At 39.2% G+C, this 22331-nt stretch overlaps 1 protein-coding gene across 2 annotated transcripts in view; it reads left to right on the forward strand.

Moving 5' to 3' along the window:
* Nucleotides 1–22115, forward strand: part of amz2 (archaelysin family metallopeptidase 2) — a 42959-nt gene extending 20844 nt beyond the window's left edge. The window contains exons 6-7 of one of the 2 annotated variants that reach the window (XM_043714840.2): nucleotides 2834–3010; nucleotides 11305–11442. In XM_043714840.2, coding sequence (XP_043570775.1) covers nucleotides 2834–3010; nucleotides 11305–11442 — 315 coding nt within the window. Of the gene's footprint in view, nucleotides 1–2833; nucleotides 3011–11304 lie in introns of both variants that reach the window. The other variant, XM_088000632.1, reaches the window with a different exon arrangement.
* The last annotated feature ends 216 nt before the right edge of the window (nucleotides 22116–22331 follow it).

Here is a 22331-nt window from a genome sequence, read left to right on the forward strand (position 1 = left end):
TGTTATGACCCAGCATGCTGCAGAATCTGCCCCTAACTGGCTGGAAAAGTTCTGTGAGTGAGTATTTCTACTAATGGGAAGTACCAAAGGTAGAGACTGTCAATATATGATAGCCATCAAGAAGTCAAATACTATGGCCTTATTCATTTGGTGTAGGTTGTTGGTTATCTTCCTGAAGCTCCCTGTATTTTATGAATGTTATTGATATACAGAGGATTTTTAGCTTTGATACTCTAGCAATATTTAATCATGCAGCTGTTGCGTATATTTTTCTTTCTGCCTGTTCTGCTTTTGGCGATGGCAGAGGTTTTGTGTTTCGGTTACTTTTACCTTTAATTGGACGCGAGACCTGATGATATCTTGATGACTCAGCTGCTTTTTGACTCTCCGCTCACATGATCCACTGATTCTATTATGTACTCACTGTTTAGCCAGTTCAGTTTACATATTAATTTTGTTTCCTGAGGTTTTGAAGTACATTGAGCTTCTGTACTATTCAGAATCCTGTCTGAGACTTTTCTATATGGTCTTCAAATTGTCTGGGAAAATCCTCTGCTGAGCACTGTTGTAGTTTTGTATTTACCAACATAAACTTACTAATCTCACATCAGAACTAGTAAATTGGTGTAGATTCTATTTCTTGTTGCAGGTTTGCTCATTAGTCAGAATTGTTAAGTTCAACAATTACATTACAGGACAGTACGGCAGCACTCTCTAATACTACATGCTGCAAAATCACGTTTTCTCCATGGTGGTTACTTGCTAATTAGTATGTTCCTCTTAAAATCATATCATAACAGGGAATAACTGCTGTGAGTAAAAAGAATTTTTAAGCATAAGTTAAATAAGCATATGAGAATGGAAGGAAGAATTAACTGGTTGTTAAGAAGGCACATGGTATGTTAGCTTTTATTGGTAGAGGGATTGAGTTTCGCAGCCACGAGGTCATGTTGCAGCTGTACAAAACTCTGGTGTGCACTTTGAGTATTGCGTACAGTTCTAGTCACCACATTATAGGAAGGATGTGGAAGCTTTGGAAAGGGTTCAGAGGTGATTTACTAGGATGTTGCCTGGTATGAAGGGAAGGTCTTATGAAGAAAGGCTGAGGGAATTGAGGCTGTTTTCAGTAGAAAGAAGAAGGTTGAGAGGTAACTTAATTGAGACATATAAGATAATCAGAGGGTTAGATAGGGTGGACAGTGAGAGCCTTTTTCCTTAGATAGTGATGGCTAGCATGAGGGGACATAGCTTTAAATTGAGGGATGATAGATATAGGATAGATGTCAGAAGTAGTTTCTTTACTCAGAGAGTAGTAGGGACATGGAACGCCCTACCTGCAACAGTAGTCGACTCACCAACTTTAAGGGCATTTAAATGATCTTTGGATAAACATATGGATGAAAATGGAATAGTAGGATGAATAGGCTTGAGGTTGGTTCCACAGGTCAGCGCAACATCAAGGGCTGAAGGGCCTGTACTGCGCTGTAATGTTCTATGTTCTAACTATGCCGATGCAACCAGAGAAGGAAGGACAAGAAATAGGTGCAGGAACGAAATTTTTGATGCTGTAAGTTCTGTATACTTCAATGTAGGACATTTTCTGCTGAAATGTCATTAGGATAGTGTTACAGTAGTAATTGTCAGTCATGGCATATTTAAGTTTAGGTATTATCCCAGGCTTTATCTTCCTTTGAATGCAAAGGAGTATCAGTTCAGAGAAACTCTTCCTGTGTTCATCTTTCAGCTAACAGTGCAGGAAATAGGTTATTATTTATCTGATAAGGCTTGAAAGACATTGTTATGGGATGATAGACTACATGTTTGCCTAATAACAACAGTGGCTGTATTTCCAGAATAAATTAATTGGTGCTGTGAACTTCTGGAACATACATAGAAATATGAAGGATGCAAATAAATTGTTCTTTTTTGCAACATTTCTGATTGTAATCAAGACTTTGCAGGGAACCTGACCTGACCGTGATGCAACTGTGTCAAGAACAGTGATTATATAAATACTAATATTTTGTGATGAAAGTGTTCACTTCTCTTTGATATGGTTCAACAAATGCCCTCTGATAATTCAACTCAGTAGCATTACTGAGCAAATGCTTGGAAATGCTGAAGCAAATTATAACGTTCCTAACATAAGCTTATCTGGGGTAATTCATATTGCTCAACTGTTTACTAAATAAATTCTCAATCATGCATCATTTGAAGAGCTTTTGTTTTCTTAACCAAATTGAAAGCTTGATTTAGTTACATGAAACTTCATGAAAGTCTTTGAGTTGAGCAAAGTTTGATAATTATTTCTAGTTATTTTGGTTATTCTATTCACATTCTTTTATCTATGTTTGGGTTAGCGTTATGTCAAGGCTGAGGTGGACTTAAAAGCTTTTGTGGCAGTCTTCAAAGAGTATGATAATTCTTCTGATGCCCTGATCGACATTTATCTTTCAACTGATGTCATGAAAAATAGATAAATTGATCATTTATTTCTTGTGTACTATGTAAATCTCTCTAACTATCCATTCTGAAGCATATTAAATGAAAAGGATGCAATCAATCCAATGGTATCACACAGATAACATTGGATCAGAAATATCATAGTCTGCATTATATTTTTAGGAACTAGAAAATGGCTTCAGAACTTTCTGTAAAAGTGGAAAGATATAGCTTTCAAAAAAAACCTGAAAATATTCATCATTTTTCATATTTAACCATATCCTGGTTCAATTGAAAAACAAACCTTTTTAAAATTGGCTTTGGTAAAATACCTTTCAGGTTGTTAATCACCTTCTTATTTTTTAATTCATAAATCTTGTTGTATTTTTAGACTTTAACGCATGAAATTGGACATATTTTCGGCATGCATCACTGCCAGTGGTTGCAATGTGTAATGCAAGGTTCTAACCATTTAGAGGAGTCTGATCGACGGCCAATTGATCTTTGCCCTATTTGCCTAAGAAAACTGCAGTACGCCATTAACTTTGACATTCAAGAGAGATATAAGGTAAAGTAAAAGTTCCTGATAGTTTTATATTTCTCTGAATTATGGTAAGTTTGAAATAAGTTTTTTTTCATTAATTATAATAATTTAATTTTCACAAAAAAATTGTGCTTGCAGTAATTTTCTGCAAAATATTTCCTAATGGCTAGAGATTGAAAGTAAAGTTCTTTTGAGCTGACAGAACAAAAATGAAGTGATATTCATTGTGGCACAAGTCACAAAATATTTCTAAACATAAATTATGTCACCTCATATGAATTGTATAACTATTCCATGTTGTACCAGCAGATTATGCCACAAAATTAATTCTTGCAATGAGAATCAAATTAGTAGAGTCACTTTCAAAATAAGTTATGCAAAACAAAGGTAAATAGTACTGTAATAAAAATAGAAGATGCTGTAAATCACCTGGTATCAAAACACCCCCATGGAGATAGAAAGAGTTTATGTTTCAAATCAAAGACGTTTCATCAGAGCTGGGAAAATTTAAAAATGCAATGGGGTATTAAGAAAGGGGTAGGTGAGACAAGGACAAAAGGGAAGTTCAATAATAGCGTGGAAGACAAGAAATTTGACGATAGCAGAGTTAGCCTTACAGGGTCAAAGGAAATATTGATTGGGCGGGGAGAGAAATGAAGAAACAAAAGATGTGCCTAGAGCAGGAGTGCTGAAAACAAAAGTAAGAGAAAAACTGAAACGCACAAACAAAAGAAAATAAAATACGGTATGAAATTGTTGAACTCAATGCATTTAGGAGGGTGTAAAGTGCCTAATTGAAAGATGTGGTGCATTTTGTTTAAACTTATGTTGAGCTTCCTGCAGTGGTGCAGCAAGCCAAAGATAGATGTCAGCATGAGAGCAAGGTTGAGAATTAAAATTCACACCATCAGCAGCTCAGTGTCAAGCTGTAGTTTGATCAGAGATAATTCATGAAGCAGCCATATAATCTACACTTGGCATTCCCTGTGTAGAAGAGAGTACACTTTGAACATTGAAAGAAGTGTGTGTCAGTTGCTGCTTCACCTGAAAGGATTGTTTGGGGCCACGGTCATTGAGGATGAGAGGAGATTATAGGAAAAGTATTACATCTCTTATGTTTGCATGGACAGAAACTGTGGGAAGAGGACATGTTTAGAGTTGGCTGTGGAGAGAACCAGTTTATCATGAAGGGGAAGATCCCATTGGAATTCTGTAAGGGCTGGGAAAAGAAAGATGTTTATGGAGGTGGGAGAAATGGTGAAAAATAATCTGTTGAACATAGAGCCTAATGGGTTGGAAGGTGAAGACAAGAAGAACCCTGGGAATTTCCACAGTGAGGGGAAAGAGATGAGTTAGAAGTGCAGGAAATGTTGAAGATACGTTGAGTGTCATATCTGTCCTTGTGGATGAAACCTCCGAACTGCTGGTGTGGAAGGTAACATCATCAGAATAAATGCAATGGAGACTGGAGAATGAAATTGAGTCCTACAGGGTATAGGGCATGAAGGGCTGCAGTCAAGATAGCGCTGGAAGTCAGTGAGCTTATAATAATTGTTGGTTCTGGGTTGTTGCTAGATGTGGAAACAGAAGTCAAGGAAGAGGAGGGAATAATTTGAAGAGGAGAATGTGAAACTGAGCAAAAACTGAAAACTGGAAGCAAAATATATGAAATTTTCCAACTTAGTTGGTTAAATAAGAGCAAAACCGATACATATTGTACTGAAGGGATGTAAACTGCAGTGCCCTTTGGGTCAGGTCAATTATACAGATGGGAGTATTTGAATTTGGAAAGCCGTGCTTTATTAAATTGGAAGCATAGATTGAGTCTCCACAGATCATGAAGGGGCAGAAAGATGAGCAATCATTTGAATTACAGTGACTAGGTAAGACTAGAATTAGGTTAGGGCAGTGTCATTGTGGTGCCCCACAATTGAACTGTTGGAGGAGCTTAGTGCGACAACCAGCATAAAGAAAGATCTTGTTTCAATTGAATAGCTGAGGAGAGATCTGATAAAGGTTTTCAAAGTTATGAGGAATGTGGATAATGTAAATAGAGAAAACTATTTCAATCAGTTGGCAAACTGCAACTATAGGGACTATATTTAAAGTGTTCACTAATGAATTAAAGAAAATATAGTATTTTTACTACCTGGAAGGCTTTTAGGGCATGGAAAACTTTAACATAAACAATGTGGAAATAAAATTAATACTAGCATTGAAGTGGAAGTGAATAAAGATTTTATATTTTTTTAAAGAATATAGGAAGATAACCCCAGAGAATAGGGCTAGATTTTTATTCAGAGCCATGCAGATATTATGGTCAAATTTATTTGCTTTCTGTACCATAAAATTATGAAAGTATGAAATAGGAGCAGAAATAGTCAATTCAGACCCCTCAATCTGCTCTGCAGTTTAATAAAATGATGATTAATAATCTGTTTGTATTAGCGATTTTTGGGAAGATTTGTCGCTCAGGTTGATGATAAGTAAGTTACTAACTTACATACTAATCTGTTTGTATTCCAAATTCCACATCCCAGCTGCCCCTAAAAAGCATTAATTCCCAAGCCTAACAAAAACCAATCTACCTCTGCCTTAAAAATATTCAATGACCCTGCTATCACAACTTTCTCAGGCAGTAAGTTCCAAAGTTGCAAAAACTACTGAGAAAAGAATTTTCTCTTCATTTTGGCCTTAAAAGGGGACACCTAATTTTGAAACAGTGCTCCCTAGTTGTAGAAATTCAACAACTGCAGGAAATTCTGGGGTATTTTCTGTATTTAGGTAGTTTTGTTTCTTTGTCTTTGTGGCGAATTGTATTGAATCAGGACACTTTTATATATTATAAGAAATGTAACAAAAGTAGAAAATCAATTAGAGCAAAAATTACTAAAATGAAATGAACAAATTGATAATACCACCTTTAATAATCATAAAAAAAGTCTGTTTTAATATTTTCTGACTTACCTTTATAATGCATTTTATTAAGAGTATTCTCTTGAATAAAAAGTACAGCAGCATATAAAAGACTGGAAAAAGACTAGAAACTGGTCAGACATCATCTGTGCAGAGGAGGACATTCCACTAGGTTATTCTGATTTTGGGTCATCTCGACTTGAGTCAATTATTTCTACTCCACTGATGCTGCCTGACCTACTACATATTATTTTGTTTTATTTTAGACTTGCAGCACCAGCAATGTTTTTGACTAAAAACAATACATTTTATCAGGAAATAAGATGCATTTGCAAATGGTCACTGTTAATAGCACAATATTTTATATGTAGGATGAGCACTGTAGGCTAAGTTGGAACTTGAATCACCATCTCTTGGGCAAATATTGATTGGGTTGTAGAATTATTTATTCTGTCTTCCTCCCATCCATCACCCTCTTGCGGAGAAAGCTCAGCCAAAGTGAATGTCTAAATGCTTTTGAACGTCCTTTGAAATGAATCCCAGATTGCTTAACAAACATGTCAAGCGAATTGAGAGAATTTTCAAGTCTTGTTGAGGAAGTGAAACCGTTTGGTTTTGTCAGTTGATTTATTGCAGTGACCAGAAGGTTTTTTTTCAAGAACTTTGGCTTACTGAGAACCGGTGGAATAAAATTTAATGAGCTCTGTTAATACTAAGATATGTCTAAAATCACACAACACCAGGTTATTAGATTAGATTTCCTACAGTATGGAATCAGGCCCTTTGGCCCAACAAGTCCACACCGACCCTCCGAAGAGTAACCTACCCGGACCAATTCCCCTATCCTATATTTACCCCTGACTAATGCACCTAACACTATGGGCAATTTAGTAAGGCCAATTCACTTGACCTGCACATCTTTGGATTGTGGGAGGAAACCGGAGCACCCGGAGGAAACCCACGCAGACACAGGGAGAACGTGCAAGCTCCACACAGACAGTCGCCCTGGCCTGGAATCAAACCCGGGTCCATAGCACTGTGAGACAGCAGCGCTAACCATTGAGCCACCGTGCCGCCCCTGTTATAGTCCAACAGGTTTATTTGGAAGCACTAGCTTTCCTAGTGCTGCTCCTTTATCAGGTGGTTGTGGACTATAACTGGTTGTGTGAATTTTAACTTTGTACAACCCAGTCCAACACTGGCACCTCCAAATCATGACTAAGATATGTCAACTTCGAACATGAGGAAATGCTGACTACTCAAAAACGACCTAAGGTATACTTTTTTTTACATGAATATGCATTTGGACAAGGTAGCTAATTCTACATTTCCAACATGTAGAATTAGCTTCCTGAATAATAGTGGAGGAGAGAGACTTAAAATGATTTAAGAAAGATGTGATCTATATGGATTTCAGTAAGGCGTTCAACGAGCATGGGAGACTGGTTAGCAAGGTTAGATGTCATGGAATACAGGGAGAACTAGCCATTTGGATACAGAACTGGCTCAAAGGCAGAAGACAGAGGGTGGTGGTGGTGGATGGTTGTTTTTCAGACTGCAGGCCACAAGGATCGATGTGGGGTCCACTACTTTTCATCATTTATATAAATGATTTGGATGTGAGCATAACAGGTACAGTTAGTAAGTTCATAAGACCATAAGACATAGGAGCAGAAGTAAGGCCATTCGGCCCATCGAGTCCACTCCGCCATTCAATCATGGCTGATGGGCATTTCAACTCCACTTACCCGCATTCTCCCCGTACTACTTAATTCCTTGTGACATCAAGAATTTATCAATTTCTGCCTTGAAGACATTTAGCGTCCCAGCCTCCACTGCACTCTGTGGCAATGAATTCCATAGGCCCACCACTCTCTGGCTGAAGAAATGTCTCCGCATTTCTGTTCTGAATTTACCCCCTCTAATTCTAAGGCTATGTCCACGGGTCCTGGTCTCCTCGCCTAACGAAAACAATTTCCTAGCATCCACCCTCTCCAAGCCATGTATTATCTTGTAAGTTTCTATTAGATCTCCCCTTAATCTTCTAAACTCCAAGTTTGCAGATGACACCAAAATTGGAGGTGTAGTGGACAGCGAAGAAGGTTACCTCAGATTGCAACAGGATCTTGATCAAATGGACCAATGGGCTGAGAAGTGGCAGATGGAGTTTAATTTCTTGGAGTGCAGGTACATAGCTCCTTGAAAGTGGAGTTGCAGGTAGATAGGATAGTGAAGGTGTTTGGTATGCTTTCCTTTATTAGTCAGAGTATTGAGTACAGGATTTGTGAGGTCATGTTGTGGCTGTACAGGACATTGGTTAGGCCACTTTTGGAATATTGCGTGCAATTCTGGTCTCCTTCCTATCGGAAAGACGTTGTGAAACTTGAAAGGGTTCAGAAAAGATTTACAAGGATTTTGCCAGGGTTGGAGGATTTGGGCTATACGGAGAGTTTGAATAGGCTAGGGCTGTTTTTCCTGGAGTGTCGGAGGCTGAGGGCTGACCTTATAGAAGTTTATAAAATCATATGGGGCATGGATAGGATAAATAGACAAAGTCTTTTCCCTCGGGTCGGGGAGTCCAGAACTAGAGGGCATAGATTTAGGGTGAGAGGGGAAAGATATAAAAGAGACCTAAGGGGCAACTTTTTCACGTAGAAAGTGGTATGTGTATGGAATGAGCTACCAGAGGAAGTGGTGAAGGTTAGTATAATAGCAACATTTAAAAGACATCTGGATGGGCATATGAATAGGAAGGGTTTTGAGGGATATGGGCCGGGTGCTGGCAGGTGGGACTAGATTGGGTTGGGATATTTGCTGGGCATGGACTAGTTGGACAGAAGGGTCTGTTTCCATGCTGTACATCTCTATAACTCTAAATAATAATAAAATTATAATCTATAATTACCTTACATAGATCAAATTGAAAAGGTAATGTGGTATTCAGTCAAATGGACTTACAAGGATGTTGCTTGGTGTGGAGGGTTTGAGCAATAGGGAGAGACTGATTACGGGCTTTTTTGGGGCTTTCTTCCTTGGAGTGTCGGAAGCTGAGGGCTGACTTTATAGAGATTTATAAAATCATGAGGGGCATGGATAGGGTGAACAGCCAAGTTTTTTTTCCAGGGTACGGGAGTCCAAAACCAGAGGGTTTATGGTGAGAGGGGAAAGATTTAGAAGGTACCTAAGGGGAAAATCTTTCACGCAGAGGCTGCTGTGTGTGTGGAATGAGCTGCCAGAAGAAGTGGTGGAGGCTGGTACAATTAAAAGATGAAAAAGTATCTGGATGGGTACATGAATAGAAAAGGGTTGGAGGGCAATGGGCCAAATACTGGCAAATGGGACTATGCTAATTCAGGATATCTGGTTGGCATGGATGAGTTGGATCAAAGGGTCTGTTTCCATGCTGTACAACTCTATGACTGTATTGCAGAGGGTAAAAACATCCACAAAACTGTGGGGATGAAGCCACCTCGAAATGTTTCAACATTACCGACAAATTTGTATTGATTTTTGAGAAGATTTGTAGCTCAGATTGAGGTTCAGTTTGTTCGCTGAGCTGGCAGGTTTGTTTTCAGACATTTCATCACCATGCTAGGTCACATCATCAGTGAGCCTCCGGTGAAGTGCTGGTGTTCTGTCCCACTTTCTATTTATGTGTCTTGGTCCTACCAGCTCCATGAACAAATTTACAACCAGATTTGTATTGATATTTGAAACAACTTGGTTGTGTAGGAAAGAGTTATTTAATGTTATGCTGCTCAAAAACTGAAATAATTCTCCAGTTTTTCTTTTGAAATAAGAGCTGCAGGGAAAAAAAAGACTTTTATGTTGGACACAATCAAGGTTATCAATTTGTGGCTGGACGACAATGCTCTGAAGTTGTTGTGCGATTCACCATGCTGAATTAGATATCCCAAAAGAGGGCATGCAGCACTCCACAAAAGTGAGAAGTGTGTGTCTCCATGTATAAATTTGATTGGTTGGCACATTTTCCAATTGCTTTATAAAGTGGCTGTTATTGTCTGATCAAACTTCCTTTGTACACCCACCCTGAGATCCAAGTCCTGAGTTTATTGGAAGGAGCTCAGGAATTGGTTCTCCACTCACCTTTTTGTTTTGTGTGTGTGTGTGTATACACTCACAGCACTTAATGCAGTGTTCCCTGAACCACAGCTTCTAGATCACATTAACTGTTCCTTTGTCTCTTCAAAAATGCATTCCTTGAATTTGGAACCAAATTAAAGATCACTTCAGACCTTTTTCTTCAGCCATTTGTCAATCATATAAAAAAAAGTAGCATTGTTAGAGCAGCCAGGTTGAAAGATTTTTATATTTGTTTATTCATTCATGGAATGGTAAAGTTGTCATTTATTGCTCATCATTAATCAGCCTTCAGAAGGTAGTTGTGAGGCATCACTTTAAAACACAATGTTGCTGTCCCAAAGCCACTGTTGTGAAGAAAGCAATTCAAAGCTTATTAAGAAATGGTGGTTCGTGATCAGAGCATTGAATTAGAAGTCCAGATCCAAGCTAATATTTTGGCATAGATTCAAATCCCACAATGAAACTGTGAATTCAATTAATGAACCATGGTCACAAGGTTCAACGTAAAAATTAATTCGTTTAGTCACAAGTTGAAGTCAACAGACATAGCTGAGATGGCTAATGAGAACACGGAATTATAAGAGCGCCGTATCTTCATTATTATGGCAACATTTTTAAGTGCATGCTAGACCAATGATTTCCTTAGAACTCAATAAATGACCTACATAACTCATATATCACATTGCTGACCTTGAGGAATGATTCAGAGCTTCCAGTTCAGCATATCCTTGATAGGAACTATGTCTTGAGAAAATGCTTCGAAAAGAAATACTGATGGTGCTTGTAGTTTCAGAATTATACTTTCTGATGAGAATAACGGATATTAGAATGAGCCACATTGGTTTGTATCAATTGATGAAAAATAATTTATTTTCTCTTTATTCTTTTATGGCACATGACATCACTTAAGGACAGTATTTGTTGTCCAGCTGAGTGGCTTGCAAGGCCAGCTCAGAGTTAAGATTCATGGCTATGAATATGAAATAATATGCAAGTCAGACCAGGTAGGGATATCACGTTTCCTTTCCTAATGGACATGAGTGAACCAGTTGAGTTTTTATGGAAATCAATAATTGTCTCAGATTAATTTCCAGATTGATTAATTGAATTTAAATTTCGCCAGTTGTCACGGTGCAATTTTGAACCAATATCCTAAAATCATTAGTTTGGGCCTCCGCAATACTGATCCTGTGATTTTACCAGTGTACCACCATTGTTCCCTGTCTGATGTTTAGTGACTAATTTTGATCAAACTATTCAAAAATGCATGTCTTAATCTCTGCTTTTTTATCTTTCAGGCCATGCTGAGATGGATTGAGGACGATTCTGATCCTGAGTTTTTGGTTGGAACTGTGCTGGTATCTCATAAACCCATGGATGCATTCAAAGACTGGAAAGAATGGTTGCTACGGTGTCTGCAAGTTTTGGAGGAGTGAACTTTAATAAATGCAAGTTACTGATGGCACTGGTGAGGTGTGGGATACTTTTGAGCTCTTTAAAAGAAGTTTTCATTATTCATGAAGTCCAAGCTCTACTAAATCATTAATGATGTGACTAGATACTGAATAAAGAATATTGTATACATTGTGCATGATCTTATAAATTTGCATCGTGCTTTGTTACAGGAAGTCTCAGAAAATTTGGTGTACGTTTTGATAAAAAAGCAAAGACATTTTTGACATAGTTGTTGAAAATATGCTGTGGATTATGTAAAATTCCTACTTAGGAAAATGAGTGAAGCATATCATTAGGTTGGAAACAGTGAGGACTGCAGATGTGGAAAGTCAGAGTTGATAAAGTGTGGAGCTGGAAAAAAACCCAGCAGGTTTAGCTAATGCTGAGTGGTTGAGAAAACCAATGATTAGGCATAGCACTTAATACATTGATCTTTCAGACTGAGTTACTAAAGTAGTATTATGTTTTTGCTCATCAAAACTGTTGAATGTTGTGGCACATGGCATCAATTTAAAGTTGAGATTATATTGATATTTAGAACCTTGTTTTCTGGGTTTTTGCAGTATGTATGACAGTAGGAAAGAGCAAGTATTTTAGCTTTCTGGATTGCTTTGGTTTACTTGTAATTAGCTGCATTTAGTTTATCCTTCCTTACATATAAACAAGCAGATTCACAACAGGATTTAAAGCTGGACCGATTACCTAGAAAGTCGACTATGCAATTTCTTCTAAGTACTACACGGCCTCCTAACTTTCCAAAATAGTGGCAAGGAATTCCATATAGTAAGTCCAAAGAAAAAGTATGTTACCCTCCCTGCAAGCAAGCTTTAGGTATTTTACACCTGCAAATAAGGATCCTACTGTTAGCTTGAGGACTCTACTAGAAGATTGATTTTCTTTTCTCCCTAAGGCACTTGGTGTCATTGTGGGAAACTAACCCAACAGAATCCCATTGGGAGAGAAAAAGGTGAAGTGACTTATCTCTGAATGTCTGAATCTCTGACCAAACTCTTGTTTCAAGCCTGCTTGACCATGGCCGAAACTTAGGCGTTCCAGATCTTTTTGTGTTTTATGAGCATGTAAGTGAGTGTGAAATATGTTTTGGGATTTTCACTGTTAATCTTCGCGAGATAATTCTTTTCAAAGATTTGTCATGAACTTTGGTTGCAAAATTTTCTGCTGTTTGCAATTATTATTTTAGTAATGTAATGTGATTATTTCTCTTTATTTTGGGAGATAAATAAATGTTGCAAGTAAGGGTCATAATTCTAGTGCTTGTGGAACTACATCTAGACTATTTTCAAAAATATACTTTCTTACCAAAGACTTGTAAAATTACATTCAGCAACAGTTTAAATTAAGTATTATCACAAGCAAAAAATTTCAATTACTTTTCATGCATCGTATAACACTGAGTGCTTCCATACAATGACAGTGACCTGTTATATTACAAGATGCATTCCATGACAAGAATGCTGCCTGAGTGAAACTAATTTAGATGGCAATACACTTCAATATTTTGATGGAAAATCATCTTTGCTTGCTCCACAATGCTAGGGTGGTACTCCCTGTCATTGCCAACGTTGTTGTAGCCCTGAATGTTGTAAGTGCCTGGCTCATTTCAAGCTGCCACAGGGACTTTTAAATATTATTAGTCAAGTTAGTATTCAAATGTATCAAACAGGTACAAAGACCAGTTTTAATATTTTTTGGACTGTGGACTGAAAATTGGATAAGATGGTGCTTTAAACTGAGGAAACTCTAAGATGATGCTTACAGTTTTTAAAATAAATGATTGGAACACAACATGAGTTGTATCTACAATGTTGCCTAATTCAAGCAGTATGGGAAAATTGTCCCATCTGTGTGTTCATGGCAATCCTGCCCAGCACCAGGCATTTGATTGGCTTTCAATTGAGACCAGTTGTTGTGAGCTCAGTGTAGTAACAATCACTTGGTTACTAGGAAAGTGGCTACATCCCTGTGTGTGGACAATACAAGAAACCTGTGGAGAGAAAGCATCCCTCTTGTGTCTTTCTCTCTCTCTCTCTCTCTGTCTTTTTCTCTCTCTCAGTTGGTCTCGCTATCTCTCTGTCTGTCTCTCGCTTGCTCTCCCTGTCGAGCTCTTGTAGCTGGCTACCCTTGCTCATCTTTCTCTGTAAGTTGTTCTCTATGCATATCCCCTATTGAAAGGGAAAAGGGGAAAACCACCTCAGAGGCACTGAAGAAACTAATCTTTAGCCAATTAATACAAGACTGAGAATTGCTGTATCTGTGACCTGGCAACATTAGTGAATCAGAAGAAGTTGAAAGAAAGCCAAAAGAAAACAACCGATCAACATCTATAATGTGGGCTGGAGCCTTAACCGTGCTACTCAGAAGATTTTTCCTTCCCCACTCATAATATATATGTCTTGCCTTCTCTTTCTCTGCCAGTTTGTGCGTTTAGAAATTTAAAATAGATACAGTTTAAGTTATGGAATTATAACTCAGAAATGCATGTAATTTTCTTGTTATTGGTTAAAAACAGTTTGATTATAATGAGTTGTTATTTTCTTGTGAATGGACAAAACCCAGTGTGCAGCGGATTGATGACATCCTTTAACCTTGCACCAAAGGAGGCAATGCAGCACCTAGTTTCACATCTGTAGCCACAGAAACACTTGACTGTTCCTTTGACTGTTGAATCATCTACCACTGTGTCACTTCCAGCCTTCTTTTGAACCTCTATACAATTGGGCATCTGTGATGCCATGAACCCAGGCACTGGCTACACTCCCCAGATTAATCATCTCACTCAGCAGTATTCAGAACTAAATACTAATCGGAGAGTAAGATGCATTCAGGAAACTCCTGCACTACCTACCTATTTCTTTTTTTATTTTAATAGCCTATTTCTTTTTGACTGCTGGTAGTCACACATTCTCCTTTTCCCTGCATGCTCTTAATTGTAAAAAGCTGTACTGCAGCTATAAATGTGCTATCCACAAAGCTCTTGGCCTCTCAAATGTATAGCAGGGTCAGCTCTGATGAAGAGCTTTTCGAAACTTGATTTTCCTGCTCCTCGGATGCTGCCTGACCTGCTGTGCTTTTCCAGCACCACTCTAATCTAGACTCAGCATCTGCAGTCCTTGTTTTTACCCTGTATAACAGTGATGCCAGCTGCTGCTCATCTTCCAAAATCCCAGAGCTCGAGCTGCTGTAGCATTCCCTTCACAATCCACATAACCAATTTGTATGTTCTCTAGGTTCGAGCATCAGTGTCTTTTTATTTATTATTCTGTTAGTTATTAAGCTGTAACTTTGTTACAGCTACTAAAACTGGCTACTTCTAAATAATGTTGATGATGCCAATGATGAGGCAATGGAGTACTGTATGATTTTGTTGCTCTTACTTGGGCTGGGGGTGGGAGGAGACATTGCTTTATAAGCAATTCAGAGAAAGGTCACTTGACTCATCTCTGGGATGAAGGACTTTATCTTAGGAAGGAAGGTTATATCGGTTAGTCCTATGTCCACTGGCGTTCAGGAGAATGAGACCTGATCTTGTTGAAATTTACAAGGTCTTCGGGCGACTATAGACAGATGTCTCTTTTGGTCAACCAAACTAAAACTGGAAGATGTACTTTAAGAATCAGATGCCTCCCTTTTGGACAATTATGAGGAAGTTATTTTTTTCTCTAAAAGGGTAATTAGAGTGTAGAATTCTCTTTCACAGAAGGTTGTGCAGACTGATTTTTAACTTGTTCAACGCTGAGATAGTTAGATTTTAATAGTCATAAGTTATGGGGTGCAGCCAGGAAAGTGGAGTTAAGACCTCAACCAGATTAGCCAGGCTCTTACAGAATGGTGAGCATGCTTAAAAGGCCAAATGGACTATCTCCTGTTCCTACTTCCTATGTTTCTTGTTTTTATAGTTAATTTTTAAAATAAATTTTCAAACTTCCAGGCATTTAGTATCAGTCCTTAAGGAGTAATACTCACCAATCAGTCAACTTAATAGGTTAATTAAGTGTTTAAAAAAACTAAATAATTGACTGTATTATTTGATTCTTAATTTATAATAAACACACATCCCAGTTTTAACACACAATAAATGCATGTCTTTTATACTGTTAGTAAACCTTACAGTAAATGATAAATTATCACAGTTGCAAATAAACTAGGAGTTTTGATAATAAACAAGCAACATATTTACCAATCAAGCAGTTAGCATTTTCCTGTTGTGTTTCATTTTGATTTGTCTCAGAATCTGGTTGCTCCACTCTGAGGTGTACAATCAGGACAGGAAAGCTCATTAACTGGTGCTGACTGTCTCAGGGTCCTCCTTTCACTCACTTGCAGGCCAGATCTAAAAATCCAGATGGAGGGGAGGATCATGGAAGAAGGAATAAATGCATGAGACATCTAATTAAGAAGTAAGGGCATTACTGAGTGAATGAGGATACAGGGTAGGCGTAGAAATAACGGGCACGAGTGAATGTGAGACAGGCTGACTGAGAAGAAGGCAATAGAGAGCGGCTTCACTGAATTTCCTTTCACCAGGGAATAATAGAACGAGATTGAACCTACATGAAACTTTTATTTTTATTATCTTGTTTAATACTTCCATTTCCTTCACCATTGACAGCTGAATTATTAGTCCCCTGGATCCCAGTCTAAATTATACATTTAAACCTATCCAAATCTTTCTGTGGCGTACTTCCATTTAACCGTTACCTTTGACTCAGTTTTAACTGTGTTGCTTAATATTTTCCTCATTAGCTCAGTAACTATTCTCCTTGCATCTCTGGATAAATCTTGACATACTTGTGATAGTGCAAAAAAAGAGAAAATGAGTCAGCAGCATGTTTTGCATCTCTCCTGATTTTTATTTCAGTTTAAGCCAGTAAGAGTAAGTCAGGCAGCCGACTCATCATCAGCCTTTTTACTCTGATGGACAAATGTGAGATCTAACCCTGGGGGTTCTTGGGCATTTAACTATATTAAAGTTGCTTTACAAGTACGTAGTATTTGCTGGCATCATTAACTGCCTTCTTTTCTTTGTCCGTCTCCTTCACAACAACTGCCATAAAATCATAAAGTAGTCTCAGCGTAGAAGGAAGCCATTCAGTCCACTCTGCAAGTGTGGACTTTCCTTATAGCCATTCTCTTCAGATGCTTACCCAATTCCCTTTTGAAAGCCTCAATTGAATTTGTCTTCACTGTGCACACTCCAGTAGTACATTCTGGATCCAGCCAGTTATTAATAAGGCTTTCTGACCACCTCTATTAAGTCACTTCTTAATCTTCTGTAAGAACAGCTCCAGCTTGCAATATTTGCATGGAAGTGAAGTGACACATTACTGGAATCATTCTTCTGAAAGTTTTAGATTAGATTAGATTACATTACATTACAGTGTGGAAACAGGCCCTTTGGCCCAACAAGTCCACACCGACCCGCCGAAGCGCAACCCACCCATACCCCTACGTATTACACCTTACCTAACACTACTGCGAATTTAGCATGGCCAATTCACCTGACCTGCACATCTTTGAACTGTGGGAGGAAACCGGAGCACCTGGAGGTCTCTGGCGCTGTGAGGCAGCAGTGCTAACCACTGTGCTACCGTGCCGCCCACTTCTGCATCCTTTCTAAATGCTTAATTGTAGCTTATCTTGCTTAAAGTGTGGTGCTGTTATTAGACTCAATATCCAAATCAAAATGAAACCAGTCCTTTACAAAGCCTCATTGTAATTTCTTTGCTTTTGTATCTTATGCATCTGCTTATAAATTCCAGAATGTCATATGCCTTTCTAATTGCTTTCTAAACTTCCATTATAATCTTTAACAATTTGCACATGTACAATGTACAAGTCTCTGTCTTGCAGATCCATTAGAATTATATTCTTTCTTTTGCCCCTGCATATTCACTCTATCAAGATGTATTACTTAAGACATTTGGCATTAAATTTCATCTGTGATGTGTCCACTCAGTGTAGCAAATGATCCTCCTGAAGTTTATCACTGTCCTTTTCGGTGTTACAATACTGCTTTTGTGAAATCTGCAAATTTTGAATCGTGTCTTCTGCGCCCAAGACTACGTCATTTATATACCAAGAAAGTCTTTTGTACTGAAATCCTGAGATCTATGTTTCCTCTAATTTCTCCAGCCGCTGCTCAGACCTCGGTGCACTGTACAGCCTGTGGCTGGAGAAATCGAAAGTGAATGCACACCATGCCAATCGTGTGTATCAATCATCGGCACATCTGTACAATTGCACAGCTTAAAGGGGATGTTGCTGGAGATCCTCAAATGCACCTTATTCAGTTCACATAAAGACCCATTCACCACTAATTCTTCCTGTTAATCAACTAACTTTGTATCAATGCTGACCTTAGGCCCATCTGGGTCATGAGAAGTGTCCAAGTGCAGGAAGTATTACCAGCTGTACAAGCTTGAGCAGCAGTTAGAGTCACTGAGGTGCATTTGTAAGTCAGAGAACTACATAGATAGTACTTTCACAGAGGTCACACCATGAGTTAAGGACTTATAAAGCTGTTCATGAGAAACAGATATGCCATGCAGGAGTCCCCAGGCTCACTGGTGAGGTTTTTTATTCTGTTGTTACTGAGGCCAATGGATCCTTTGACGAGCTCAAATTGAGCCACTTAAGATTGTGCTACTATGGGTGCCTCAGCTGTACAGGCTGGAAGGAAGAACAGTGGAAGAGCAGTGTTGATCCTTTTGTTAGGGAAACTGGCAGGCATTTCTGCATCTATTGAGGTGACACCAAAACTTTTTATTGCCTTTTTCATCCTGGGATCAAGGATAGCACATTTTAATTGGGTGAATGTGAATAGTCAGAGCTTGTGGTCCACATTGGTACAAATGACATGGATAGGAAGGGGGATGTGTTCTTGTAGCTTGAATAAAGGGGATAGGCCTTTTAAAATTGTCTAGATTTTGGACAGTATCTAATAACTAGATGATTAGCTAGATTAAGAAATAGGAACAGGAGTGGGCCTTTTGGCCTCTCAAACCTGCCCCATCATTCAACAGGATCATGGTTGATAGGACATTCTTTGTGGCCACTTTCCTGCCCTTTACCTCTAACCCTTGATTCTCCTACTAATCAAGAATCTATCTACATCATTCTTAAATATAATCAAGGAGTCTTCCCCTTGCCATTGCTCTCTATGGCGAGGACTCTCAACCTCCTCATCTCAGTCTTAAATTTGCACCCCTTTATTCTGTGGCTATGCCCTCTGGTCCTAGACACTCCTATCATGGGGGACATCCTCTCAGCATTTACCCTGTCAAGCCCCTTAAGAATCCTGAATGTTTCAACGAGGTCACCTCTCATGCTTCTAAACTCCAGTGAGTAGGATTCATCTTTGGTCATAAGACAAACCGCCATCAGGGATCATCCCAGTGAATCTTTACTGAACTGCCTCCAATGAAATGGTTTGGAGAAGTTGGGACTGTTTTTCTTGGAGAAGAGAAGACTGAGTTTTCAAGAGCATGAGGGATCTGAACAGAGTAGATACAGATTCATTGTTTCCACTCATAAAACAAAAAAGGATCAGAAGGCAAGGTGAGAAACAAGATTTTCACAGACCAAGTAGTTAGGATCTGGAATGCAATATCTGGAAGGGTAATTGAGGCATTCTCGAGGGCATTAGATGATAACCTAATTGAAACAATGTGCAGGGTTTTGGGGAAAAGGCAGAAGATTGACTATTTATTGAAGTTTACGTGACGGCCGCTGAAGCCAAATGGCTGCCTCCTGCACCATAACAATTCTGTGATTATGTCACTGTCCCTTTTATTCAAAAGACTTTAAATTTGTACTCCTCATAGAATCCATACAGTGTGGAAGCAGGCCATTCAACCCACCTTCCTACCCTATCCCTGTAATCCAGCATTTCCCATGGCTAATTCGCCTAGCCTACACATCCCTGGACACTACAATTTAGTATGGCCAATCCACTTAACCTGCACATGTTGGGACTGTGGCAGGAAACCACAGCACGCAGAGGAAACCCATGCAGACACGGGAAGAATGTGCAAATTGCACACACAGAAACATTTCTAAAGCAATAAAATGATAAATTTAATTGAATATTTAAATAAAATGGTCATTACAAAATGCCAAGCATCAGAGCTAATTAATAAAATATATTTGTTCACAAATGGAATGAACGGAACAAAAAAAACAGGTCCCAAGTCCTGATCACCAGTGAAAGGGTTGATAATAGGGCAGAGATAAGGAGTTGGGTTTAACCAACACTAGCCTTGGTTCTCTTCTAATGGGCCATATTCTGAGGTGGTCTTTGTGAAATCCAGAGAAAGTGAGGGTTGGAAACAGGTTGTGTTTCAGTCTGTGTTTTCCCTTCCTGTTTTTTGGATAGGACTTTGGGTTGAGAGGAGACGGAAGATGAGTGGGTGTGAGTCAGACTCACTTTCATTCACCCACTCACTCACTAACTTACAAAGGGCTGGGAGGTTTCATCATTAAAAACAAAAAGGAACTGAGTGGGAAGGCTGTGAAAGTACCAGTTCTCACTTTCTTTTGTCTGATCTCACTTTCATTTGTCCTAGGCTGTGCTCCTGCTTCTTCTGACTCTTCATCTCCATGCCCCAGCAGGGCGTCAACTCTCCCCTCCATAATCACTCTCTGCCAAACAGATCAACCCTCATCACCCTCCTTACTCCAGCAAGACTACTGCCATTTGCCTCCCATTGCACTCTCCCCACCCTGCATTCTGATATTTCCTGTTCCCCCAAACCCCCAGGAGTCCAACTCTCATTCATCTTTCTCCTTTCAGACAAGCCTGTACAGTATCTATCTAAACAGGTTAATTCTAATCTGAACGCTGTCTCAGATCAGTTGTCCAGTGTTCCACCCTGAGCTGTGCCGCGGTTAGTTTCACTTTTGCCCATGAGTCAGAAGGTTGTAAATTCACACAAAGTGCAATACTGAGTGCTGTACTATCAGAGGTGCCACCTTGTCAATGAGAAGTCAAACTGAGCCCTATCTGCCCTTTTCAGGTGGCACTCCTTTGAAGAAGAGCATAAACATTGGAGTCCTAGTTGAAATGTATCCTCCAACATCAAAAACATTACCTGGTGATTATAGAACATACAGTGCAGTACAGGCTGTTCAGTCCTCAATGTTGCACCAACCTGTGAAACCAATCAAAGCCCATCTAACCTACACTATTCCATTCTCGTCCATTTGCTAACCAATGGCCAGTTACATGCCCTTAAAGCTGCCTGTTGCAGGCAGTGTGTTCCACATCCCTACTACTCTCTGAGTAAGGAAACTACCTCTGACATCTGTGCTATATCTATCACCCCTCAATTTAAAGCTATGTCTCCCATGCTAGCTATCAACATCCGAGGTAAAAGGCTCTCACTGTCCACCCTACCTAATCCTCTGATTATCTTATATGTCTCAATTAAATAATTTCTCAACCTTCTTCTCTCTAATGAAAACAGCCTCAAGTCCTCAGCCTTTCCTCATAAGACCTTCCCTCCATACCAGGCAACACCCTTTCCAAAGCTTCCACATCCTTCCTGTAATGCGGTGACCAGAACTGTACACAGTATTCCAAGTGTGGCCACACCAGAGTTTTGTACACCTGCAGTGTGACCTCATAGTTCCAAAACTCAATCCCTCTAACAATAAAAGCTAACACACCGTATGCCTTCTTAACAATCCTATCAACCAGGGTGGCAACTTGCAAGGGTCTACATACCTGGACACCAAGATCCCTCAAGCCATCTACACTACCAAGAATCTTACCATTACCCAGTACTCTGCATTCCTGTTACTCCTTCCAAAGTGAATCACCTCACACTTTTCCGAATTAAACTCCATTTGCCACCTCTCAGCCCACAACATCCTTCATCACTATCCACACATCTACTAATCTTAGTGTCATCCGCAGATTTACTAACCCATCCTTCTATGCCCTCATCATTAATAAAAATGACAAACAGCAGTGGTCACAAAACAGATCTTTGCAGTACCCCACTAGTAACTGAACTCCAGGATGAATATTTCTCACCAACTACCACCCTCTGTCTTCTTTCAACTAGCCGATTTCTGATCCAAACTGCTAAATCACCCTCAATCCCATGCCTCCGTATTTTGTGCAATAGCCTACAATGGGGAACCTTATCAAACGCCTTACTGAAATCAAATATACACCACATCAACGCTTTACCCTCATCCACCTGTTTGGTCACCTTCTCAAAGAGCTCAAGGTTTGTGAGGCATGACATACCCTTCACAAAACTGTATTAACTATCCCTAATCAACTAATTCCTTTCTAAATGATTATAGATCTTATCTCTTATAACCCTTTCTAACACTTTACCACAACCAAAGTAAGGCTCACTGATCTGTAATTACCAGGATTGTCTCTACTCTCCTTGAACAAGGGAACAGCATTTGCTATCCTCCACTCTTCTGGCAGTATTCCTGTAGACTTTGATCTTTGTGTTGTCATTGTCAAAGGCTTGGCAATCTCCTCCCTGGCTTCCCAGAAAGTCCGAGGATAAATCTCATCTGGCCCAGGGAACTTAGCTGTTTCTACGCTTTCCAGAATTGGCAACACCACCTCCTTGTGAATCTCAATAACATCCAGTCTAGTAGCCTGTATCTCAGTATTCTCCTTGACAACATTGTCATTTTCTAGTGTGAATACTGACTCAAGGTATTCATTTAGTGCTTCCCCAATCACGTCTGACTCCACATCCTCCCACTACTTTCCTTAATTGGCCCTAATCTTACTCTAGTCATTCTTTTATTGCTGATATACCTTTAGAAAGCCTGAGGGTTTTCCTTGATTCTATCCACTGATGACTTCTCATGTCCC

The sequence above is a fragment of the Chiloscyllium plagiosum genome, unplaced genomic scaffold (assembly GCF_037043375.1).
Source record: "Chiloscyllium plagiosum isolate Xiang-an unplaced genomic scaffold, Cpla_swu_hap1 HiC_scaffold_25, whole genome shotgun sequence".
In the NCBI taxonomy this organism is placed as follows: domain Eukaryota; kingdom Metazoa; phylum Chordata; class Chondrichthyes; order Orectolobiformes; family Hemiscylliidae; genus Chiloscyllium; species Chiloscyllium plagiosum.